Source organism: Chenopodium album, chromosome 13, assembly GCF_948465745.1.
Source record: "Chenopodium album chromosome 13, dcCheAlbu1.1, whole genome shotgun sequence".
NCBI classification, from domain to species: domain Eukaryota; kingdom Viridiplantae; phylum Streptophyta; class Magnoliopsida; order Caryophyllales; family Amaranthaceae; genus Chenopodium; species Chenopodium album.
Genome location: NC_137846.1, coordinates 43270677 through 43296239, shown reverse-complemented (window position 1 = coordinate 43296239; position 25563 = coordinate 43270677). Strand labels below are relative to the sequence as shown.

The 25563-nt window shown below is 34.6% G+C and overlaps 1 protein-coding gene across 1 annotated transcript in view; it reads left to right on the top strand.

Moving 5' to 3' along the window:
* Nucleotides 1-14062, top strand: part of LOC145574786 (organic cation/carnitine transporter 7-like) — a 28982-nt gene extending 14920 nt beyond the window's left edge. The window contains exons 2-7 of the mRNA XM_081632644.1: nt 9497-9588; nt 9704-9975; nt 12004-12241; nt 12555-13056; nt 13295-13497; nt 13645-14062. Coding sequence (XP_081488770.1) covers nt 9497-9588; nt 9704-9975; nt 12004-12241; nt 12555-13056; nt 13295-13497; nt 13645-13941 — 1604 coding nt within the window. The 3' untranslated portion in view covers nt 13942-14062. The remainder of the gene's footprint in view (nt 1-9496; nt 9589-9703; nt 9976-12003; nt 12242-12554; nt 13057-13294; nt 13498-13644) is intronic.
* The last annotated feature ends 11501 nt before the right edge of the window (nt 14063-25563 follow it).

Sequence of the window (25563 nt, the reverse complement as noted above, 5' to 3'; positions counted from 1 at the left end):
CTATCAAACATGAAAATAAGACCTAAATCGTTATTAACATCAGCAAGAGCCTTCTTCAAATACTCTAAGAACAAACCCTAAGTTTCTTTGTTTTCCACCTCAATTATGGCCCATGCAAATGGAAATATTTAATTATTTCCATCCTTGCCAACAACAGCCAATATTTGATCGAGATAGGCTTCCTTTAGATGATATCCATTAAAACCTATAAGAAGCCTACACCCTATGTTAAAACCAATCTTTATAGCAGCAAAACAGATGTACATCCTCATGAAGAGAGGAGGTTCTGCTTTATCAACTCCATCGACAACTACACAAACCCCACTGCTAGGGTTACACTTAATCACTGCCTTGCCATAATCCCAAACCCTGGCACATTGCTCTGAAGCTTAACCATATATCATCAACTTAGCCTTGACTCTTACTAATCAAGCTTTAAAATACCAGTATAGGGTAGCTCCCATTGAGCTGACCAGCGCTCCTAGCATGGCTTGTGAGGTGTGCCCTTATCCCAACACAGTCCGAAGTCACGGATAATACCTTAGAGGCCCAGCTTCACAGTTGACCCCAGTGGGCTCCAGCCCGTTGCATAAGGAATTGTAAAACCATTAATAGCAAGTCAAGTACAACGGAAAAGAGGTTAGACAATCACGTTATATTATTCACTTTTCCATCTAAAACCATAATAACTTAAGCTTCAGAGGGGGGTTCCTCGAAACCACCCCCAAGGGCAGTAATTCTCATTCCCTATGCAGGTGCTCCCAGCCAAGGACCAGATCCAAGCCAAGTGCTAGTCTAGCTCCGAAACTACACCTGAAACAATTGGCACTAGAAGAAGAGGGTAGTTCTGACACCTTAGCTCAATCTTTAAGCTTACCTTAGTTGGGAAAACTGCCATGACCGGGGGGGAATCCAATCTAAAAACCCAAACACCCACAATCAAAAATACCCAAACACCATAAAACAAACCCAATACCATTAAATCTGTTGGAAATTCTACATTAACCAATATCCATAATCCAACTCTCGTCGGAGCTTCTTTGGGTGTCACCAGAAATATTGTGGGAGCTTAGAACCCGGTAGGATCACCTCAAACATTCTGATTCAAAATGCCATCTACAAACCAAAATAACAAACTAATTACCCAAACACCACCCAGAAAGTTCACGGTAGTAAAATACCAGATATGCTGCAGAATCTGTCTTAATGAAGTAAGCATCAGCTGGCTGCTATGGCGACCATGCAGAACTCGTTTAGGAAAGGTTCTAGCTCCACCCAAAAGCCTACACTTGCTAGCTATCCTGTTACCAAGTTTCCTTCACTTAATCTGATCCATAGCATAAAGCATTGGCTGCCTTGCGCAAAAGGGTGAAGGAGAAATCTGAATAGAGAATGGAGCACAAAGGAGACCATGGAGGATTCAGCCAGAAACACTCATAGCAAGTCTCCAACCCACAATCGATCCTTGAGACTAGAACATTCAAAGAAGGTAAAACTCTTAGTGATCTTTGAGGACTCACCGTTCTGTAGAGAGATTCTGGAAGAACCGATGTAGAAAATTAAAATGCCCTCGTGTAAGTAAATTAGCACTACCACAACCCCAAAAAAGCACTTGTCTGCCTTCGAAAACCATATGGTTATGTATTCTTGAACTGATTTAGTCTAGTGTAATGCCTTTCCTCCCACTCTGGAGAGGTTGGTAGTTGAATGGACCGCTCGTTGGAAACGATTAGTTTACTCTTTCAGTAGCCTAATAAGGCTATTCATGGACCACTTTGTCACGATGGTGGATCGCACCAAGATGATGACAGAGCTGATGTCGTTGGAACAAGGAGAAACAGTGTCTCTTAGGGACTTTACCACTACGATCAACTCAGAGGCGACCTCAATTCCTAACATGAGCCAAGAAGTGGCCTTGTTGGTATAGAGAAACTTATTACGGAGCTCAGCATTAAGAGAGTACATGAGAAGGAATAATTTGAATACTCGGATGTAGCCTAGGGTAAGGCTCATGAGTTCATTAAGGGAGACGAGACGGATAGAACAATGCTAACAGAAAATCAATCTATTCTAGAACAAGACAAAAGCCAGAGTTGAGTCGTGTAGAGGTTGTGGTAAAAGCATACTTGAAAATTCATTTGCTAGCTTTCCACGTAGTCACTTGTTTTTTGAAAAAGTCAATCACCAACATAGTCACTTGCTTTCTAAAAAATCCTTGAAAATTACACAGCCACGTCAAAGAATTAGCCATTTCTATGGAAAACTTGGGCGGATTTCCTAGAGCATCCACTAGATCTAAGGTGAATATGCTTGGCTATAAATTAAAAGAGCATACCCTTTGCGGATTTCAAGTAAATTTTGGAGAAAGGTATGTGATCTAGGGGTCTTGAATTAAATCTTGGAGTTTCAAGGTTAGTCAACTCCTTAATCAAGAGTCTAAGGGTTTCAAGGTTTGTCCACCCTTATGCATGTAATTCATTGCCTCATTTCACTAAGCGCTAGATTTCAAATTACATATGTAATATCTAAGTGTTATGTACTAATCTCCTCTTATGCCCAATTAGTTGCTTCTAATTATTTTTTGTCCTTTTTTCTCTTCCTTTTGTGGGGGATTGTTGTGTGCAAGGAAGGAAGACAAAGATTATATTCCTAAACTTCAAGAAGAAGAAGTATTTTTGTGAAGATCCTACGAACATGCCTCGCTGCCAGGAAAAGCCCGTCATGTAAGGCGGAAGAGGGCTAAAAGAAGATTTCAAGAAAATGGGAAATACCAATTGTCAGGCAGACCGGGCAAGCTCGCCTGGTCGGGCGCGAGCAACAGCTTCTGGCTAGGCACGTGGGATTCCGTGCTTTTTAGTGTCTCTTGGCCTTCTTCTTAAATTCCTTTCTTGTTCTCTTATTGATTCCTTATAACCCCCACATTTCAGAAGATGATTAAGGTAATAAAATCTTCATCTTTATTTTTATTTACACACCCCTCATTGATGCTTGAAATTCTTCTATGATCTTCCATGTTCCTCCGTCCTTCTCTATAAATCGAAGAATCATTTTTTGATTTTGATACATTTAAAGCATACATCAGACACAATAGCTTAAACACACTCTTTATTAGGCATAAGTTACTAGACTCCAACCTTCCGCCCAAAAGTACCTTTAATTTGTGTGGAAGTGGTGTGTTAACCTTAGGGAACATTCCGGCGAATACAATTGATCACCTTGGTTGCGCCGGAATTTTGTTTTCAAGTAAGTGATTTGCATCATGACACACCGATCATGTTCTATTGTTTTTTTTTTTTTTTTTTTTTGACAACAACAAAGCAAAAAACTACACTAAACAATAAAGTTAGTCAAGTTAACTCTACAACTATTAGCAATAACATGAGCCATAGCCACATGTTCTCTTCCTACTTTCCAAATCAGACATGTAGCAAACCTTGCTCCTATACGTAGGAGTTCTCGAATCGTCCACATTAGCCTCATTTCTCGCCTTTTTGGTTGCTGCAGCAAATTGACTAGAGCCAAGGAGTCGGTGTACAAAATTATATGTTGATACCCTTTCGCCTCTGCCCACATTAGTGCATCTACACATGCCATTACCTCCGCATGTAAAGAGGAGTGCGCTTTGCCATAATTGCCACCCCCTTGCACAAAGATTAACTGGTCTTCCGAGAACGCCCATCCTGTTCCCGCATTCCTAGTCCGCTTTTGCCAAGAGCCATCAACCACAATAGTCACCTCCAATCTAAAATCTATTGGGTGAGTAATGTTTTCTTGTCCCCTCCCAATGTTAATTCTTTCAAAGCCTGGAGGCGCCCCATTGTTACCCCTCTCCATTAAATTGTCATTCTCCCATTCACCCCTCTTCCTCCAAACTGACAGATTGTGCATTGCCTCCTCATAGTTTCGAAACAAATCTGCGAGATATCCTCCCTGGTTATTAAAGACCCTCTTATTTCTAGTCACCCAAAGACTCCACAGGACCCCTATAAACACTCCTATACGTTCACCATTCTTTCCATCCTCGCTATGAAAAAGCAGGATATAATTCTGAATCCAGTGTCCTAACGGAGTAGATTCATCCATTTCAGACACTATATGCAAAGAACAGGCATTCCATGCATACCGTGCAAAAGAGCACATTCTAAAAACATGTTGTAGGTCCTCTGCTTCCATCCCACAAGAGTAACAAAAATCCTCAATATCTATCCCTCTATTAACTAGGTTTGACTTTACAGCCAAACCATTCATCACCAGTTTCCATAGAAACAGGCTCCATTTCGGTGGGATATTAAGCTTCCAGATTACCCTAAAAAAGGTCGTCTTATGTGTTACCTCCTGCGGCAAAGAAAGATTTCTCATTTGGAAAGCATATCCAGTTTTCACAGTGTAATTCCCCGAGGGATGGCCACCCCAATAAAACACATCATCCTCCTCCATCATAGGCAACTCCATTTCTAAAATTGCCCTTGCAGTACTCCACTCAAACCTCTCCCTAATAATAGTCACATTCCAAAACCGTTTGTCCGTGGAAATCAAGTCTTTCACTTTCCCCGAGCCAACCCCTCTTAACAACTGATCTGACTTAAAAACCGGTGGTGAGCCCTGTACCCATCTCATATTTGCGACCTTCACACGTTCACCATTACCAATCTTCCAATGGTATCCTTTACCCATCTTATTCCCCACATTGAATAAACCCCTCCTTCCCCAAGAAGCATTACCACGAAGACTAGAACGTACCCCTCCTATGCATAGGGGGCATTCATGAATCGGGTCCATCGAACGTGCCACTAACAACTGGGGATTACAGTGTACCCGATTCACCTGTTTAAACAGGAGAGCATCATTGAGGCATTCCATCGATCTTATACCAAGACCACCCATTCCCTTCGGCTTCTGAATTATTCCCCTTTTTACCCAATGCATGCCCTTCTCCCCACACGAACCCCACCAAAACCTAGCAATCAAGGAATCAATCCTATTAGTAATTGATGCTGGCAACTTGAAGCACTTCATCACATGTGAAGAAATACTTATTAGAACGGTATTTATTAAGATAAGTTTCACGGATTGTGACAACTTTAGGGTGGCCCAAGAGAGAATCCTTGCCGCAACCTTATCCACTAAATACTTAAAAGCATCGACCTTCCGAGATGTGAAGTCAATTGGTGCACCTAAGTGCCTATCCAGGACTTGCACCCTTCCTATATTCAGAATCGCCTTCAGGTCCTCCACCTCTTCCTCTTGTGCTAGTTTACCAAATTTTACAAAAGATTTGTTAAAATTTAGTTGCTGTCCCGAGATCTCCCAAAATCTTTTAAAAATGTCCCCCACTACCTTGCAGGATTCCCTGTTCGCATGAAAAACCACCATTGCATCATCTGCAAAAAATAAATGTGAAATCGAAGGTGATCGTCGTGTCACCCGAAGGCCTTTGAACAAGTTGATATCTTCTGCCATCGAAAGCATACACGAAAGAACATCCATACAGAATAAGAACAGATATGGGGACAAGGGGTCCCCCTGTCTCAGTCCACAATCAGGCTTAAACATCCCCGAAACCTGGCCATTAATGAGAGTCTTATAGGAAACCGTCGAAATGCATTCTGAACCCATTGTACCCAAATATCTGGAAAACCATATGCCCTAAGGACTCTTAAGAGGAAATTCCAATTTACTCGATCGTAAGCCTTAGACATATCCAACTTAATCACTGCTTTAGTTGACTTCCCATTGCTAGTATTGATCAAGTGCAGCAATTCATGACTCAGCATTACATTATCCTCAATATATCTCCCCGTCACAAAAGCATGTTGGTACTCCGAAATCATATCAGGCAAAAGGGTCTTCATTCTGTTAACCATGCATTTAGCAATGCACTTGTAAATGGTGTTGCATAAGCTAATTGGTCGAAACTGTGAAGCCATCTCCAGGTAGTCCACCTTTGGAATCATAACAAGAAGCGAAGCATTAAACTCTTTCAGCAGATAACCCGTGGAGAAAAAGGTTTGGACCGACTCCACTTCCGATTGTCTCACCTCTTCCCAGTGTTGATGGAAGAATTCTGCTATATAGCCATCCAGACGCGGCGCCTTTAAGTTATGAATAGAAAACATCGCTTTCCGTATTTCTTGATATGTAAACGGTCGAACCAAAGAAGAAGCATCCTCCGGTGCCAAATTAGGTAATTCTAGTTCCCGAAGCACTAAATCCATCTTATCATTCATAATATCCCTCGACTCCATTTGAGGATTATAGACCTCCCTCAAGGTATCTCTAATCAAAATTTCCATGTTTTCCTGCCCGTGGACCCAATTTTCCTCATCTATCCTTAAGGTGACGATCTCCCTCCGTTGTCTTCGTTGCTTCACTCTACCATACATCATTTTAGTCGGAACATCTCCCTCTTTGATCCACCTATCCTTCATGCGTTGCTGCCAATATTTAAACTCCAAACTACTCTTAGTGATAGTGTCATTAATTGCAGTAACATAAACATTACCCTCCTCCAAAGTAGTAATACTCCCTCCGTGATCAAGTAGCTCATTAGAATATTGTTTCCAATTAATTCCCCACATTCTTTTATTATCCAAACACCACTTTTTGATCTTGTTTCGTAACCATTTCGAACACTGTTGAAACTTGTACATAACCGACCACGTACACTGAATTTCCCATACTTCCTTAATGAAAGTTTTTATTTCCGGAAAAGCCAAGCACCATGCCTCAATTTGGTACGGTCTATTAGACTTTGAAACCTTAGGATCCGCATCATAAATAATCGCCGCATGGTCCGAAACTAAAATGGGTTCATGAATCACTCTTCCATCCGGGAAATCATCAAACCACTGGGACAAAGAGTAAGCCCTATCCAATCTCTCCATAATTAATTCCTCACCCAACCTTTTATTTGACCAAGTGAATCTTGGTCCCGTAAAAGGAACCTCTAAGAGATTAGTTTGAAATCTCCAATCCAAAAACACATCCAAACCTCTTATCAAAGATGATCCCTCTAATTTGTCCCCATAATACTCTAATTGGTTAATATCACCCATAATCAACACATTAGGAGTAGTCAAAAGAAGTGAAGTAATTTCCTCCCACACCTTAGGCCTATCTTCCACTCTCGACGCTCCGTACAAAAACAAAAGGTGCCTACTACTTCCATTAATGTCCACAACATTACAAAAGATATAGTTTGGGGAAGAAGCAATACAAAAAACTTTCCCCATATACCAACTAAACAAAGCCAAGCCCCCCTACTACCAACCGAATCTACTCCATAAGAAAAACTTGGAGTAAACTTAGAAACTAAACTACTAACATCACTAAACAACATTTTAGTCTCAGAGATAAAAATAAAAGTAGGCAACTTAGATGCTAATAACCATACTAAATAAGGATGAGTAGGGGATAGAGTGTTGTTTAATCCCCTACAATTCCAAGTAATAACTCTCATTGATCCCTTGGGGGCTGTTCCGGTGCAGCCACCTCACCAACATCTTCATCAAACATCTCAGCATTCCCACTGTCCTCATTGTCCATGTCCACCTCCATGTCACTATCAAAAGGTTGGAAATTAGAATTGACCTCCTCACTTCTCTGTTTTTTGGTTGGACACGAATCTGCCGAAGTAGAAACCTACTGTCTCTCCTTCCCCAAATTACCAAAGAGTGACTTCTTGATGCGCACCTCCCACTGCCGTGCCATGTCAACATCACTGATCGCCTTCGATTTAAATTCAAACTTTCCATTCTTATCACGCTGCCAGACATTGAAACCACCCTTATCCGCCCAACGATTAAGAGTTTTCAATCGTTTCCTCTCCACCCAGCCCATATCATATGTGCACCTCGCACCGAGTCATCATCGCATGACTTCGATGGTGTTCTCTCAGTGGCGCGCACTCTTTTGTGAGAAACCCTCTCTTCAGCCTCCCTTATCACCAAGGGCTGTTCAGCTTGTTGAATTGGAGCAATTGGCGAATTCGGAGGCTGTTATAGTAGTTATAAAATCAACTTTTCGATCTTATTGTTTACTTCTTATAGTAGCCTTGAAATACTTCTTATATTACAACTATATTTTGACAAAATTTACACTTTTACATCATTTATTATGAAGAATTGACAATGCTTATGAAGATTACAACAAATAGAAATCAATAATACGAATCATTATTTCTTAAAAAAAAAAAAAAAATTTGAATCATTATTAACAAGGAAATTCAAAAATTATGTACCTAAATTTGCATGTATAAACAAGTATAAAATTTGCATGAATTAACAACAAACTACACCGTTTTTTTTTTAACAAATATCTTCTATTAGTACACTTTAGATGGGCAAGTTACAATGTGGCGGTAGTAAATGTTTTTCAATCACAATATTTATATAAAAAATAATGTTCAAATCTTTCCAATAAGTTAGGAGAAATTCATATGTTAGAATTAGTAATACGGAGTATTAAAAGTAAATCTAACTATTATCATGTAAGTTGTTTTACTAACTTTTTATTAGGAAAGTAGTTAACTATTTCCTTTAAAAATCTCTTTATATGTAAACCTAAAATATTTCTATAAATATTCATTCTATTTAATTCATTCACAACAACTTTACCTCAAACTCCAGATCCAACCACAGTTTCTCATACCCATTCTTTTTCTATAATCTCTATCATTTTATCAAGGTGAAAATCATATTATTACAAAAATATAAACCTCTAACTCTTTAATTTTTTTTTATACTTTTTTAACCTTAATTGATCATTTTTCTAACCATTATTATATTTTAGTTTCTAAACTTTTTAGTGATACGGATGTATACGACTAACATTGTCCCAAATCAGGATTAAATAAATACCAAATATAACATTCCAACACTATTGGTATGTATTTGCAAGGAGTTGCATGTTCTATCAATATGTTTCATTAAGTTTATTTTTTTTCATAATAAGCAGTTTTTTTTTACGTTGAGCTTAATTTTAGTTACATTATTGTATATTTATTTATAACTTGTGGATTATTTCTCGGTGATAAGACTCTCCCAATGTTTTATTTATATGAATGTAACAATGTATATAATCATTAGTGGAAGCAACATACTATGTTCAAAGGTTTTTGTCTCTAGGCCGGGAATAGCAACAGTATGGTAGAAAGAGAGTCAATACTTTTTTATTGTTACAACAACGAGATAGAAATTAGATAAAAATTACTAATCAATTAATGACAAGAAAAATATTAAAGTGAGGATAGCTTAAGTGGTTAAAGCTCGCCTTTAGGTTTCAGGTTATCTTGGGACCAAAATTTTAGGTATATAATACATTTTTTGTTGGATGTTTTGGAATAAAATTTGGTTCCAAGTGTTGCCATTTAATTTGGAGAAATGTCTTATACAAGTACGGTATATGTTGAGAGCTAATATCTATAAATCATTGTGCAAAAAAAAAAAAAAAAATTGGTGTAAGTCACTTATATATATATTTTTTTTTTCTTTTCCAGATTTTCGAACGATAAAGTTGCATGACAAACAACAACTAACGATATCATCGCCTCTCTTCACTAGTGGAACACAACATATTCCAAATCTAGTGGTATGTATTTGTAACAAATTACATTTGCTATCATTTTTAGAAGATTGTTTTACATTGAGATCTAAAAATATATATATTACTGAAAATTAAACATTTTTTTGTTACATGATTGTAGGAAATGACGGATTCAAGTGCAACATATAGTGTGGATGATGCACTAGTAAAATTAGGGTTCGGAAAATATCAATATTTTGTACTTGGGTATGCTGGAATGGGGTGGGTTGCAGAAGCAATGGAGATGATGATATTGTCATTCGTTGGACCAGCCGTTAAAGTCGAATGGAAGCTTAGTGCTGCTCAGGAAAGTCTCATTACGACCGTTGTGTTTGCAGGTATGCTCGTCGGAGCATATTCTTGGGGTCTTGTTTCTGATAAATATGGAAGAAGGTATACTTGATGCTCGTCATTTTTCGGGTTGTATCCCTGATTACTATTACTATGACTATTATTATTGCTATCGTTATTGTCACAAAGTATTACTATTACCATTATTATTACAATAATTATTATATATATGATCAATTTTCTTATTGTTATTGTTATTATTATTATTACGGAGCATATAATTATTACTATAAGTATTATGAACAACTATATGTGTAGGGGCAAGTGACAATTGGTCATCATGTGTCCCTTTTAAAACAATTTCCAAATGCATAAAATTATACAAAGTATTAACTTAGCTAATATTTTTTTAACTAATATTTTTTTAAAAAAATGAATAATTTTTTTTTCTAAAAATTAATTTCCTATAAACTAAATTATTTTGAGTTAATAATAGCTTGTAGAGTTTATGTCTTTATCTCAATTTCTATGATCAAATAATTTCTCTTTTCAAATGAGCATATACAAAATGTTATAACTTATTCGAAATTTTAGTGTACCTAGAACCGATGAATGATAGGTGACGGACTCCCTATTTGGAAGTGCTATTTATTTTCTTTGGGTTGGTAAGCATTTTAATTAGATTTGTTTGTAGAATTGATATTTTTTAAAGGCTTAATTCATTATCTTTGACAGTAGTATTAATATGTAATATAACTTACAATATTCATTAGGAAAAATGGAAAAGAAAAATCCAACCTTTGTATTTTTTTCCTCCCAAAAATCCAACCTTCATTTTATTCCTCAAAAATCCAACCTTTACACCCCACCTTCTCCGACCGATGTTTGCAAGTTATATGGCACGTGTCAGCCATTAATTGGTCAATAATTTTTTTAATTATTAAAAAACAAAAATAATTAAAAGAAAAAAAAAAAAACAAATTCTGGAAACCCCGCCCCACCCTCCTTCCCTGACCACCCTATCCCCACCGGCCACCAGAACCTAGCAACCCCATTCCCCTCTACACCGCCCAGCCACCAACTCCAAACCACCCAGCCACCAACAAACACGCGCCCAGCCAACAACTCCAAACCCAAACCCCGCAAACCGCCCAGCCACCAACTCCAAACCACCCAGCGAACAACAATCACGCCCAGCCACCGGCCCCTACCCCGGCTCAACTCTTTCTCCACCTCGACCACCGCCTAAAACTCGCATCCCCTATCCCGCCTGAAACCCGTAACCCATCTCCAACTCCTTTGGCTGAAACCCGAGAATCAATTAATCAAATTCAATCGAAAAATCACAAAATCGTCGCCGAAAAACGTCGAAAAATCACGAATTTGAAGCGGTAGATTGTAGAGGAGAGAGAAAATCACTAGGGGTGTATTTTTTGGGTCGGGGTTGGATATTGGAGCGGCAGGAGGGTGGCGCTGGGGTTTCGGGGCGGCATGTGGGTGGGTCTTGGGGAGGCAGGGAGGCGAGCAGTGGTTGCGTTTTATGATGTGGTGGGTTGTTGTGGTTGTTTCCATTTTGTGGTGGAGGAATTGGTGGGTGGGTGGGTTGGTTGTTTCCGTTTTTGAGGAGAGAGGAGAGAGGAGAGAGAAAGAGGAGGAGTGAGAAGGGAAATTGGTAGAATTAAATAAAAAAAAATTACCTGTTAAACAAGTTAAAGGTCAAATGGATCTGTTGGAGAAGGTGGGGTATAAAGGTTGGATTTTTGAGGAATAAAGTAAAGGTTGGATTTTTGGGACGAAAAAGTGCAAAAGTTGGATTTTTCTTTTCCATTTTTCCTATTCATTATTATCAAAATCAACCTAAATGAATATATTTTTAATTCAAACAATTTATATGTATGAATCATTAAAAATTTAACATGAATACTTGATCATCACTATGTTGGATAAGAAAAATTATTAAATCAAATTTAGAGATTTTCATACATTGATTTTAATAAATTTATATTTTTATATGTTAAAATTCTAAATTTTTATTTCAATCATATATCTTCTATGTAACTCAATATTTTCCACTACTATCCACTGATCCAAAATTATGAATCTCATATAATACCAACTAATTTGTATCAGGAAAGGATATATGTTCTCAGCAGTATTAACTGCTGCAGCTGGATGCGTAAGTGCAGGTTCTCCAAATTACGCAGTCTTGCTAATATCACGTTGCATTGTAGGCAATGGCCTCGGCGCTGGTCCTGTACTACTAACCTGGTTTTTAGAATTTGTACCTGCACCTAGTCGCGGTACATGGTTAGTCCTTTTCCAAGCTTTTTGGACCGTTGGTTCTATTGTCGAGTCTGCCTTAGCCTGGGTATGTTCATATATACTAAGCTAGCACTTTCTTTCCTTACCAGAAAACTTTTATGAATTCATAATAACTTTTAAAAGGTCTGAGAATACTCTTATCAATAGTGTGTGGACATTTAAACTCCTAAAAATGTTTGTTTACTTATTTATCTTCATTAATGTTAACGATTTTTTTTTACAACTCTAAAAATGTTTGTTTATTTGTTCACTTATTTATTTTGTACGTATTTTTTCTCATTAATACTTCAAAGTGCCAACAGCTAAATTTGTGACATAAAACCAAATCAAAAGAACTCAAATTTCTTCAAATTTGATAGGTTGTAATGCCAAGGTTAGGATGGAGATGGTTGCTGGGTCTATCAGTTTTGCCTTCATTTGTTTTGCTCATATTCTACCTAATTACACCCGAGTCACCAAGGTACTTATGTTTGAAAGGCAGAAAAGCCGAGGCCTTTCAAGTTTTGGCAAAAATGGCCAAAGTGAATGGCAAAGAACTACCTCCAGGGAATCTCGCAACTGATATGGAACTAGAAGAGCAAAATTTTGTAGAAGATGATGGTGCTGTTTCGAAAAATTGGAAGGATACAGAAATGACTGTACAACGATCAATTATGATACTCCTTTCACCAAAATTGATCCGTACAACAATACTTCTTTGGGTCGTGTTCTTTGGAAATTCCTTAGCTTACTATGGTCTCGTGTTACTCACAACTCAGTTAAACAATGACAATGTATGTGGTCCTAACAAGAACAACGTCGAGGATAATAGTCCTGGTGCTGGTATCAATTATAAGGAAGTCTTCATCACTAGTATTGCAGGTATGTTTTTAATTTGTTAGTTATGGATAGAGTATAAAACATATTCACGTGATTCAACCATCAGCTTAATTTTTTGGTTAAATTGGTCTACTAACATAATAGAATATAAAACATATTGTTGGGCTTCAGCCATCAGCCAGGACTATGTTTTATACTCTATCAGTTAACTTCCTTTTACAATGTAACTTTGATAAAATGAACAAACTTTTGACATGTTTTGTTTTGTTAATTCTTGTAGAATTCCCCGGCCTTGTCATTGTTGGACTCCTAATTGATCGAATTGGTCGTAAGAATTCAATGGCACTTATGTTAGCTGCATGTTGCGCGTTCTTGATGCCTTTGGTAGCCCGTCAATCTGAAACATTAACAACCGTTCTTATGTTTGGTTCTCGAGCATGTATTATGGGAACATTTACTACTGCTTTCATTTTTGCTCCTGAGGTATATCAACAACCTTGTACTTTCACTCATTTTTTTCAATAATCTTTTCAATATGACTTTTAAAATTGTTCTGTTTTTCACTCATTTTTTCGATAATCTTTTCAATATGACTTTGAAATTTTGTTCTGTTTATATTGTACAATGTAGATATATCCAACATCAGTAAGAAATACCGGGTTTGGAACTGCAAGCTCTATGGCAAGAATTGGCGGTATGGTCAGCCCTGTCGTGGCTGTTGTCTTAGTACAAGGATGTCATCAAAAGGAAGCTGTCCTGTTTTTCGCCGGTGTAGTCTTGGCTACAGCCGTTGCTGTCTTACTCATTCCATATGAAACTAAAGGTCGCGAATTGACTGATAGTGTTGGCAGTACTAAGCATGATAGAAAGAAAGTTGCCAAAGAAGAGATAGATGTGCAAAGACCTCCTACTTTGAATAATGCATAGGACTCTTAGCAATCAAAATGAGAACTAAGAAACTTCTTAGTTTTTCAAACGTCTGATCCTTTTATTCAGAAGTTTGTATGTTTTAGGTATTTTTTATCATATAGTATGTTTTAATGTCTGAGTTTAGTTGCCACTAATTAGTGAACTTTGTTTGAGAAAAAGGGCTCTCCTAAGAACACTAAGAAGATAGGTTAGCATCTTTGATTATGTAATGTTTCAAGTATAGGTTTGTACCTGTACTAAATTTTGAGAATTTAGAGATCAATTAATGGATGGTATATCATAATTTTTCTGCACCTTTATGTTAATTTTTGTATATGAGCAATTTTAGTAATATGAATCATGATTATGTATATTGCATTCAATTACAAAATCCATCATCAATACCAATTCTTAACTTTGAACTAAAGCAGAGTTTAGCACGTGTCAATTTTAGGTGCAAATTTTTCTCATTAAAGAAGGATTTTTTTTTTTTTTTTTTAAAACTCCCTTTCTTTATCTTAATTCATTTCTAAATTAATTAAATAGAAAACCTGCTACATTATATGCATGATCACACAGTCACTTTTTGATGCCAATTAGTTTAAGCATCTACATGATCCTCCAATAATCCCTTAATACACATTCACATTCACTTTTTGATACGTTGATATGATAATTAACAATTGAAAAGAGTTTATATCTACACAATAATCTATATACTATACTAAAGTAATCCCCGCGTGCTGGTCTGTTGAAGAGGCGGAGGCTGCTGCTGTTTTCTTTGGGTGCAAGGTTGTGAGAATGATGGGGCACTTGAAGGTCTGGCTGGAAAGTGATGCAGTGAATGTAGCTTGCAAAATTGATAAAGAAGAGCATGGTTTTTCAATTCCCCATTATGCCTGATTTATGATGATATTCGGTCCCTAGTTAGTTCATTTCATGTTTTTAATATTTCTCATGTATGTAGAGTAGGAAACATGGCTACCCATCTTGTTGCTAAATGGGACACTCGTAATTGTTTGGACCTTATTTGTATCGACTCTATTGTACAAGACCTTCAAATCTTGGAGGAACTTGATTTGAAATAAAATTTCTGCTAACATTTTCCCTCAAAAAAATACTAAAGTAATCCCTAGAAATTTTCCCACCTAAAACTTTTTTTTTTGGGTAAGTCTTGTATATGGCTAGCCACACGGTGTAGCCACATTGATTTATAAGGGCAATCTTTATTTATATGTATAAGTAACCTCATTTTTTCATAAGAGTAATCCCATGTAATCCATAAAAGTAACTCAAATTCATTATACGAGTGAAATCAAGTAATTTAGAAATACGTAACCTCATTTGTTCATTAGAGTAACCCCTATTATTTTGTTTAAAAAAATGAAAGAATAATTCCACATTTTTAGAAAGTAACCCCTGTTTCTCATTTAAGTAACTTACATACATTAAAGTACTCTCATTTATTCATCAGCGTAACTCCCTTTTACTTAATTAATTGTATTACATATGTGAAGTGGTGACATCATGTGGCTAGCCACATACGAAGGGTAAGACAGAAGTTAGTTTTATACGGAAAAAGATAAGATAAAACTTAACATTCATAATTCTACATTCAATTTTGACTTTGTTAATAAAAAACAAATCATCTAACAAATAATTTTGACTTTATCTTAATTCTATTGGGCTTGCTGATTTATAATTGGGCTTTGACAAGTCTGAGAATGAAGCAGGTTGTTTATGAGTCAAGTCGAACATATATACTTGAGCTCACAATCGACTAGCTCGATTAATCGCCCTAGTCTCAACTAATCTTTGATCGAGTACCGAGTTAAGCCTAGCTCACCTTTAGGAGTTTCAAGATCAAATCAAGCTCAATTTTCCAAGCTCGATGAGCTTAGAGCTCATTAACACGCTTGGTCTCTGCTCGGCTCATTAACATGCTTAATTTTAATCAATCTTTTTTATATGATAGTCTTTTAGTTACTGTATTATGAAATGGATATAATATGAAAAAAAAGTCCAACTTAAAAGGGAAATCACAGTCGATTTTGTATTCAAAGAGTATCCTCACTAATTGCTAATGCCAAACTAATTTAAAAATTGATAATGCCAAAATAAATGACAACACAAAGGTTGACCTAAGAAGTAGGACAATGGAGAAGAGTGAAATTCGGGAGCACAACGTGCATGAAGAGAAAAAAAAGGATCTCATGATTAGTAAATCAAATCTATTTTATTAAGGAAAAATGGAAATAAATAATCCCACCATTGGGGAATCTGACAATAATAATCCCACTTTTTGATTATTATAAGGCAAACCCACCTTGGTATTCCATCTTCTTTTAACGAACCTTAACTTGTTGGTGACCAATTTTTGTAGGTCATATGCCATGTGTCACATTTTAATAGGTTCATTTAACTTTTTTTTAATAATAAATAAAAAGCAAAAAAAAACAAAATTACAGAAAAACAAAAAAAAATAATAAAAATAAAAAATAAACAACCACCAACCTCCCCATTGTGAAACCCTACCCCATATCCCAGCCACCACCAAAACCCGGTCAACCACCCTCCTTAACCCATGAAAGCGGCCGCCGGCACCCACCCAACAAGGAAACAGTGGAGTTTTCGCTGTTGGGGTCGAGTTTTTATGGTGTTTAAGGGGGGTTTTCAGGCTGATCGAGATGGGAATTTTCTGTTAGAGTGGTTAGGTGGGGTTTTTTGGGGCTAAGATGGAAGTTTCGAGGATATTTGGGGGTTAAAGGTGGTTTTTGGCGGCTGGGGTAGCGTTTTCAGGGTGGTTAATGTGGTGGTTGAGGTGGTTTCGGGATTTGGGTAAGGGGTGATTTCGGGGGTGGCTTTTGGTCGGCGAAGTGGTTTTTGGTATTGGGGGAGTTCCGGCCGGCGATTTCAGGGGTTAAGGGTGGCAGCCGACCGGATTTTGCTGGGGCGAGGGTAAAGGTTAGGGTTTACGGGGGTGGGGGTGGGTGGTGGAAAGTGGGTTTTTTTTTTTAAAACCTCTTTTTGTTTTTATTTTTAACTTTTTTTATTTTGACCAATTATTTCACGAGACATGGCTTTAAAAAAATAAAATAAAAAACATTTTTATCTGTTTAACAGGTTGTAGGTAAAAAGGTCTATTAAAAAAATATGACATACAAAGGTGGGTTTGTTTCGTAATAATTAAAAGGTGGGATTGTTATTATCAGATCAATTAAAAGTGGGATTATTTATTTCCATTTTTCCTTTTATTAATCTGTAATCCTTCTTGTATTAAAATTATGTTAAATTATTGTTAGATTGGTAAAATTAAAATTTTGCCGTCAGTGTACTTAGTAATGTTGAATATTTTGTCCTAGTGTTGAATATTCCACATTAACAACTTGATACAATTTGAGATGCAAGTTGAACGTCAGTGTACTTTGTAATTGGTATGTAGTCCTACCAACTTGGACCGTTATCGGAAATCGGGCTGAACCTAAATGTCTTCCGTCTTAAATTTTCAAATAACTGGCTTGATTTGGTTTGATTTCAACTTTTATCGAAATCAGACTAACTCTACGATTTAAGATTAGAAACGATTATTTTCAAACATGTGTATTTGTAAGGTATTTTGTCTGTATTTTATTACTTGCTTCATTTCACCATTTTCGAAGTTTTAAAAGAATGGTACATAGTAGAAAAAAAAAATAAGAAAATAAAAGAAGTAAGATTGGTGGAAGAATAAACTACAATATTGTTGGGAGGAGAGACAATCTAAAAATATTAAAGTATAGTCATATATCATTAATTTTATGTAGTGCTCCTTCATGAAAGTTGTTAGACTGTTGACCGTTGAATACTTCGTATGAAGTAGTAGAAACTTTTTCATGCATTCTTTTACATACATCATTGTCTTGTTAAACAATTTTTCTAAAAGGGTCTTCTCGTTGTTTACTCCTTCTGTCCACAAAAGATTGTTCCATTAAAAAGTCATCTTGGCCATATAGCATGATTTCACATTATTTTCAATTACAATTTATGAAATAACTCCAACATTTTCCAAACGAGCCAGATATTGGATATGGCCCATATGGGGGCGAGAGTACTAATTAATGACTTTGCAATGCATCAAAGTTAACTCATAGCTAAATAGCCTCTACTAGTTTTTCTTTGTAAGGACTTAAAGTCAATCAAACAAGAGGTAAAAAATTACGGAGCTCTAGTAATCCATAACTTAATATATACTACTATACTAGCATGTGTCCCAAACGTTGCTCCGGATATAGATTTTAGAGTGTTTATTTATTTATGGACATGTTTTGTACTCCCTCCGTTTCTCAATACTTGCTCTATTTTTCCGTGCGCGTAGTTTTAGGAGAAATTGGATAAAATAATAAAATATAGAGTAGGCCTTGTTCCCTACTTCACCTTAACAAAATAATATTAAGTAAAAATAATTTCAGTTCAGTAAAACTAAGATCAGTTCAGTAACATTAATTTCAATTCAGCAAAAATAATTTTAGTTCAGTAAAATAAGTTCAATTCAAAAAATTCAGTTTTCTTAAAGAAAAATTATAATAGTTTATCAGTAAAAATAATTTCAGTTCAGCAAAAATAATTTAAGTTCAGTAAAATCAATTTAAGTTCAATAAGAATAATTTGAGTTCAGCAAATATAATTTTGTTTCAGTAAAAATAATTTCAATTCAGCAAAAATAAGGTGAAGTGAACGGGGCTGTAGTGGGTAGGTGGGAGAATAAAAAAATTGTAAAAAGCAAAAGTAGTGGAGAGAATTGGAGGAGAGAGAATATGAAATTAATAAAATATGATTTATGTTGGGTCTACTAGTTGAGATAAATGGATTAAATATTGTAAAAACTTTCCAAATAAGAAAGTGAAGCAAATATTTAAAAACGGCAAAAAAAGTAAAATGGAGCAAGTATTTAAAAATGGAGGGAGTACTATTAAAATTAATGATATATGTGTGTCAAAAAAATTAATGATATATGACCATATTTATAATTATTATTACGTGGTTATACGTATAGGAGTAAAATTGTGTTGTTAATTGAATATTCGTATTGATAATAATATGTGGTGTGTTGCAATAAGTAATATTATTAAAACATAAAAAAATTTCAAAAAAATTATAAAGTATTTTATGTATACTTTTTCATCCTAAAGATATTTATCCAATCTAATCTAACGTGACAAGTCATCTAATCACAATAATATCTATTTGTCTCCTAGGTGGCTCGATTGTTTGTTTTGACTTTTTTATTGTAAAAAAATGTAAAAAATAAAAATAAAAATCCAAAATCCAGTTTTGTGCTTGGGCAATGCCTAAATTGTTTATAAAATTGCAATATAAACTTTTTTATTTGAATGGTAAATACGGTCTTACAATCCTTTTGATAATGTAGGATATTTAGACATACGATGTCATATAGCTTTTTCGAATTCGAGGATCAATTCTGGGTGGTTAGGTTCCAATCACCTCCCAATTATTGTTGCGGAGGATCGAACACGAGTCCTCTCTACCAAGTAGGGTCTCAATCACCATTGCACCAACAACCAATTGGTGTCATATCGCTTATTTAATTAAATAAGAGGGTACTTTTTGTAGTTTAGTTTGTGAATACTTATGTTACTATTGACTTGAAAATATTTTTATAGAACTTAAGTTATTTTTTAACTAATTATCTATTATTTTTTTTTGAACAAATTAAATATATTATAAATGGATCTTATTTTAAAAAAATTTTAAAAATGAATTTTATTACGGAGATAGAACCGATTTATATAAAGTATTAGAATTATATTGATAATAAAACTCTATACAACATTTTTATCTTAAAAAAAAATATCCAAAATTCACATACTTAGTGTCATATGTGTCACAATAATATCTATTTTTTTCCTATGTGGCGCGAGACTTGGCGAAAAACTAGAATGTCAAGTGTCGATATCTCGTAACCTGCCTGCGAGACCGTCTTTATATATTATTGATATGATATGATATAAAACATTTTTCTCATAAATAAATAAAAAAATATACAATTTTGAGATGATATTTTTAGCAAATTGAGCATTATATAGGCCAAAAGGCTATTTTAGATTGATCCAAGTACATGATCCAAATAGACGAAATAGTCCAATATATATCATACGTATGCGTGATTCTTAGTGCTGTCAAATTTCAAACCGAAACCGTTTAACTGCCCGAAACCGACCGACCCAAATGAGAACCGAACCGATTAAAAACCGATTTTTTTGAAACCGAAAACCGACCCGAACCGTATTTTAGTAAACCCGAAACCGAATCGACCCGAATAATGTTAAACTGTATAAGAACCGAACCCGTTAACAAACCAAACCGAATATAAACCGAACTGAAAGAAAACCGAACCGAAAAAGAACTAAACTGTATCTAACCCGAAACCGATTCCAACCCGAAACCGTTTAAACTGGCAAAAAAACCGCTTACACCGAACCGTTAGCAAACTGCTACCCGTTTGCACCAAACCATTTAAAAACCAAACTAATCAATATTACCTTGTTAATCAGTCATTAGTGTTTTCTTTCATTATACAAATCAAAGCACTTTGTAATATCTTCATAATTTCATGAAAATATATAATGATAAACGAGTCATAATTATCAGTCTTGTTGACTAATCAAGTATCGAATTACCAAATTGCAAATTTCCATTTCACAAGAACTCATCAAATCATGATTATGATACTATGCATAGTATATAAATTATTAAGCAAATAATAACCTAATTGTAAAACAATAATACATTAATAGTTTAATACACTAACTCTTATAATCTACTTCGTAATAAACTAGTAAGATCAGTATGACTAAACTTGAAACAGAACATAATATGTATTTATAAAATCAATGAGGATTTGTTTATAATATGATGCCTAAATATGAAATGATTCGCGACTTTATATAAAACTTGTGAACGCAAAAGGTTAGCAAGTACTATCAAATTTCAAACCAAAACCATTTAACTGCCTGAATCCAAACAACTCGATAAACAATTTGTTTTTTGAAACCGAAAACCGACCCGAACCGTAATTTAGTAAACTTGAAATGGAACCGATATGAATAACGTTAAAGTGGTTAAACAATCGAAGAACCGAACCAGTTATAAATTGAACCGAAAAAGAACCGAACCAGTTAAAAACTGAACCGAAAAAGAACCGGACCAGTTATAAACTGAACAAAAAAAGAACTGAACTGTTTCTAACCCGAAACCGTTTCCAACCCAAACTGTTTGAACCGGGATAAAAACCGTTTACACCGCACCGTTAACAAACCGCAACCCGTCTGCACCGAACCGTTTACTACCCGGACTGTTTACAACCCGAACCGAATTAAAACCGCTTAAGAATAAACCGAAACCGAATCGAATCGAAAACTATTTAAACCGAACCAAAACCGACCCGTGAGACAATTAAACCGATTCCAAACCGACCCGATTAAATACCGAACCGATTTCAAACCGAACCGAAACCGAACTGTCAAATCGTTTTGACAGTGCTAGTGATTCTACATTCAAGTTTGTTGAGAGATTAGATATGGTCAATAAAGCAACTGATACTCGTATTGTTTTTTTTTTTTTTTTGAAAGAAAAGCAACTGATACTCGTATTATTGTACGTTTATTCTTTTTCTTTTTTCTCTTTTTTTTTTTTTTTTTTTTTTTTTTTTTTTTTTGACATTGGCTAAGAATCACATGGTTTTCCTTAGGATACCCACCCAGTTTTATTAGAACTTAGCTCTAACTACATTTGGATTCGACTAGGTGACAGACTTGGCTTATGGTGGGTGAGTCTCTCAACAAGAGTTTTTGCATACGGTGAAACTCGAACCTGAGATCCCCCTTAAGCGACATCAGGTTACTTACCACTTAAGCCAACTCTTGTTGGTTAAGAGTCACATGATTGATACTTGCAACAACACATTTTGGTTAAACTGAAGCCAAGTGGTTATTACTCGTTTTTTTTTAAAAAAAATTAATGACTACTTTAATTAATGTCTATAACTTCGATCTTTAATTTTTTAGCATTAATACATTGATTTAAACTTGTTTTTACTATGAATTTCTTGCACTATTTTAAAATTTGTAGTTAATACTTATATTAGGGCTGTATATAGCATTATCCTAACAAGTTAGGAGAAACACGCACATTATGTGTGCAATATAAGAAATCTAGTAATATGGCTCGATTCCCTCCTTTTTTTTTTACTGAAATATTATCTACCTTATTTATAAAACAAAAATAATAATAAAAAATTGAGGGTTTAAAAATTGGTGAAATGATTATGAATTCCCTAAAAAAAAAAAATAAATAAGATGGTATTTTTTTTTAAAAAGATGGTAGATATAAGAGCGATTTCCATAAAAATAGTTCAAAGATGCAAAAATTCCCAAATTACATTCCTCTTACAAAAAATTCCCCCCATACCGTCCAACTCAGCATTTAAATTGATTTTTTTTTCTACTATTTACTAGTAAACCACTAATTGAATTAGCGGTTTATATACGTATAAACCGCTAATTCAATTAGCGGTTTAGTTGTTAGGTGAAATAATCTCCACAATTGTATGCACAAATTCTTATAAAACCGCTAATTGAGTTAGCGGTTTTATCCTTTATGAAACCGCTAATTCAATTAGCAGTTTTGTATTGATTGAATTTTTTTTAAAAAAAAAAAAAAAAACACAACAAACTTGCTTATGTGGACGGTATGAAGGGAATTTTTTGTAAAAAGGGTGTAATTTGGGAATTTTAGTCTTTTTTAGCATTATCTATGGAAAACACCCTAGATATAATTTTAAAAAAAGGATGGTAGTTATTTTTTTATAAGAAAATAAAAGATAAGAGGGTATTTGGGGAAAGTAAAATATATCACCCAAAATCCCTTTTCACTTTATATTTTACTTATAGATTAATATATATATATATATATATATATATATATATATATATATATATATATATATATATATATATATATATATATATATATATATATATATATATATATATATATATATTTTAAATAGAGTTCGTACATGTAGTCAACTCTTAACTGTATAAATTTGATAATGTGAACAACAATGTCGCTCGCAGCCTGCATATTCTTGTACGAGTTGTACCAGCACTCATTGGGTCGTTGCTTAATATAATTATGAGCTTTGATTCTTAGTCATCATCTAACCTTTTTTCTATTATTAGTTGTTCTTCAATCATTGTCAACAAACAGAAAAAACAAAACTATTCACAACAATACTTAAATAAAAGTACTAATGACTTTTCTCGTGAGAAAATATGCTTATATAATTAAAGAAATATATTGAAAAGTCTAACTTTCTTACTTAATTGACCAATAATCCTTTTTTCCCTATAATAAAATCAAAATTAATTGAATGTATAGAGCTAGCCGTTCATGGTACATAATTTCGTTTGTGTCATCATAATAACTTAAAACCTTGTATGTAAATCAATAAATTAAAATAAGAAACAAAGTAGGAGTCGTCTAATAATAAAAATTTGTCATTTTCTCAAAATATCATAATCATCATTTTACCCGTTATGAATTATGATATTATCATTTAATTAATAAATAAACCTGTTTGTAAGGATATAGTCAATTTGGTTTTAATATTTTAATCAATTATTCAAAGTAAAGTTTTTAATGTACTTGTGTTTGAATGTTTAATAATATCCTAATCATTTTGAATAAAAAAAGTAGCATAATTGTATATAGAAAGTTCAAAGGTAATATACTTCGTACTAAACTAAAGCCTTTATTTTTATTTAGATTTTGATTTATCCAACATATATCTACACCAAGGAAGCCATGCTTGTAAGAAAAAACAATTAACATATATATAATAAATATAAAAAATAAAAAAATATTATTAAAAAAAGTAAGCCATCTATAAAAAAACATATGGAAAACGTCCTCTATCGTTTAGGAATAGTTGAAAATCACAAGTAATGAGAATAATGGCAATGCATAAACAAAGACGAAAGACAACATTCTCATACATCACATGATCATCGTCTACACGTAATTAAATTGCAACCAAGAAATAATTATACTAGTAATAGAGTCATTTCACCTTTCAATCTTTGTTTACACTTTCTTTAATATTTTGGTTAGCGTGACAAAAATAAAGTACGTAGTACAAATATCGTCCTTTGAAGCTAACTAATTATGAAAAGTTTAACAATTCTAGTTCTTTTACCTATCAGAAAAGAAACACGAGTTGAAAATTTAACTTCCATGCATTGATCTATGGCAACATTATTTAGTCACTAACCTACAACATGTCATGTTTCGGATCGAATTTAATCAATAGGAATAATTTGTACATACCAGTAAATGGTACGACCATTCGTATGTATGTACTACCTTCGTCTCAATAACTTTTTAGGATAGAATATGTACATTTGAAATTTTCCTTCGCCTTGCCAATCATGACATACACTACTTTTGCAATAAAGAATTAAGGGAAATTATCAATGGTACACCCAAGGTTCAGGCGTTTATCAATGACACACCTACTTAGCTTTGGTTTATCAGCGGTACACCCATAGTTTCACACACTCATCTACAATAACCCTACCATTAAATAAACGTTAATCCTAGGTTACTTTTAGAGTTTAATTAAATTAAAATGGAATGATTAAATTGCCCCCCTACTCCACACACATTGAATCTCTCCCTCAAACTCCAACTACCTAAATTAAAAAGACCCTAATTCAAAAGATTGTTCATCTTCTTCTTCCTTCTCACTCTCTCCCCTGTTTATGCTTCTGTGATGTGCCCAAATTGATGCACGTTTGGAACAAAATTTCTAGGAATTCTGCACTTCATAGTTGAGAGTTAAAGGTAAGTGTTGACTGAGCCTTTAAATTTCTAAATTTCGCTTAAAATTGTTTGGGTTTTTGGTAGTATATGAATTTTTGTCTAAATGGTTGAAATATGATTTTCATGTACAATTGTTAGCTGATTATGGTTTAAATTATGCACATTATGCCTATGATATGATTTGTTGCTTTATTTTGTATTTTTTGCATACATAATTCGATTTGGGTGTGTTTGAGTTGATATTTCTAAGTTTGTTAGTGATAGGTAACCCTAGGTCTAATTATTTGTTATGTAGTGTTGCATGCTATGTTAAATTGAAGCTGTAGACACCTGATTGTGTCTCCCCAAAAATCAAACCCAGTGATGAGTACCTTTCGCGTCATTGAATATCGAACGAGGTGAAATGTGAAAGAGTCTCTTGAATCCCCCTGTTTTTAATAAAAATAATTCTTTCAGTTTTCGAAAAATATTTCTTTTCATATCCTGTTTATGAAAAACGTCCAATCCAGTTTAGTTTGGTCCATAATATGGGTCCAATAATTGTGTAGTTGGATGGGGCTTGAAAAGTGTTTTCCAATAATATATTATAAGACCAATTCTGAGTTATTACGAGGAAGTTATGGCCAAAATACTAAACTGGACCAAAACTAGATTTTATGTACGGCCTGATGATCAAGTGGAGGGTCCATTAATTATTATTCCTAAAGTCATTAGGATTTACTTTAATCTGTAGAATAATCTAGAATGTTCTTTTAAGTT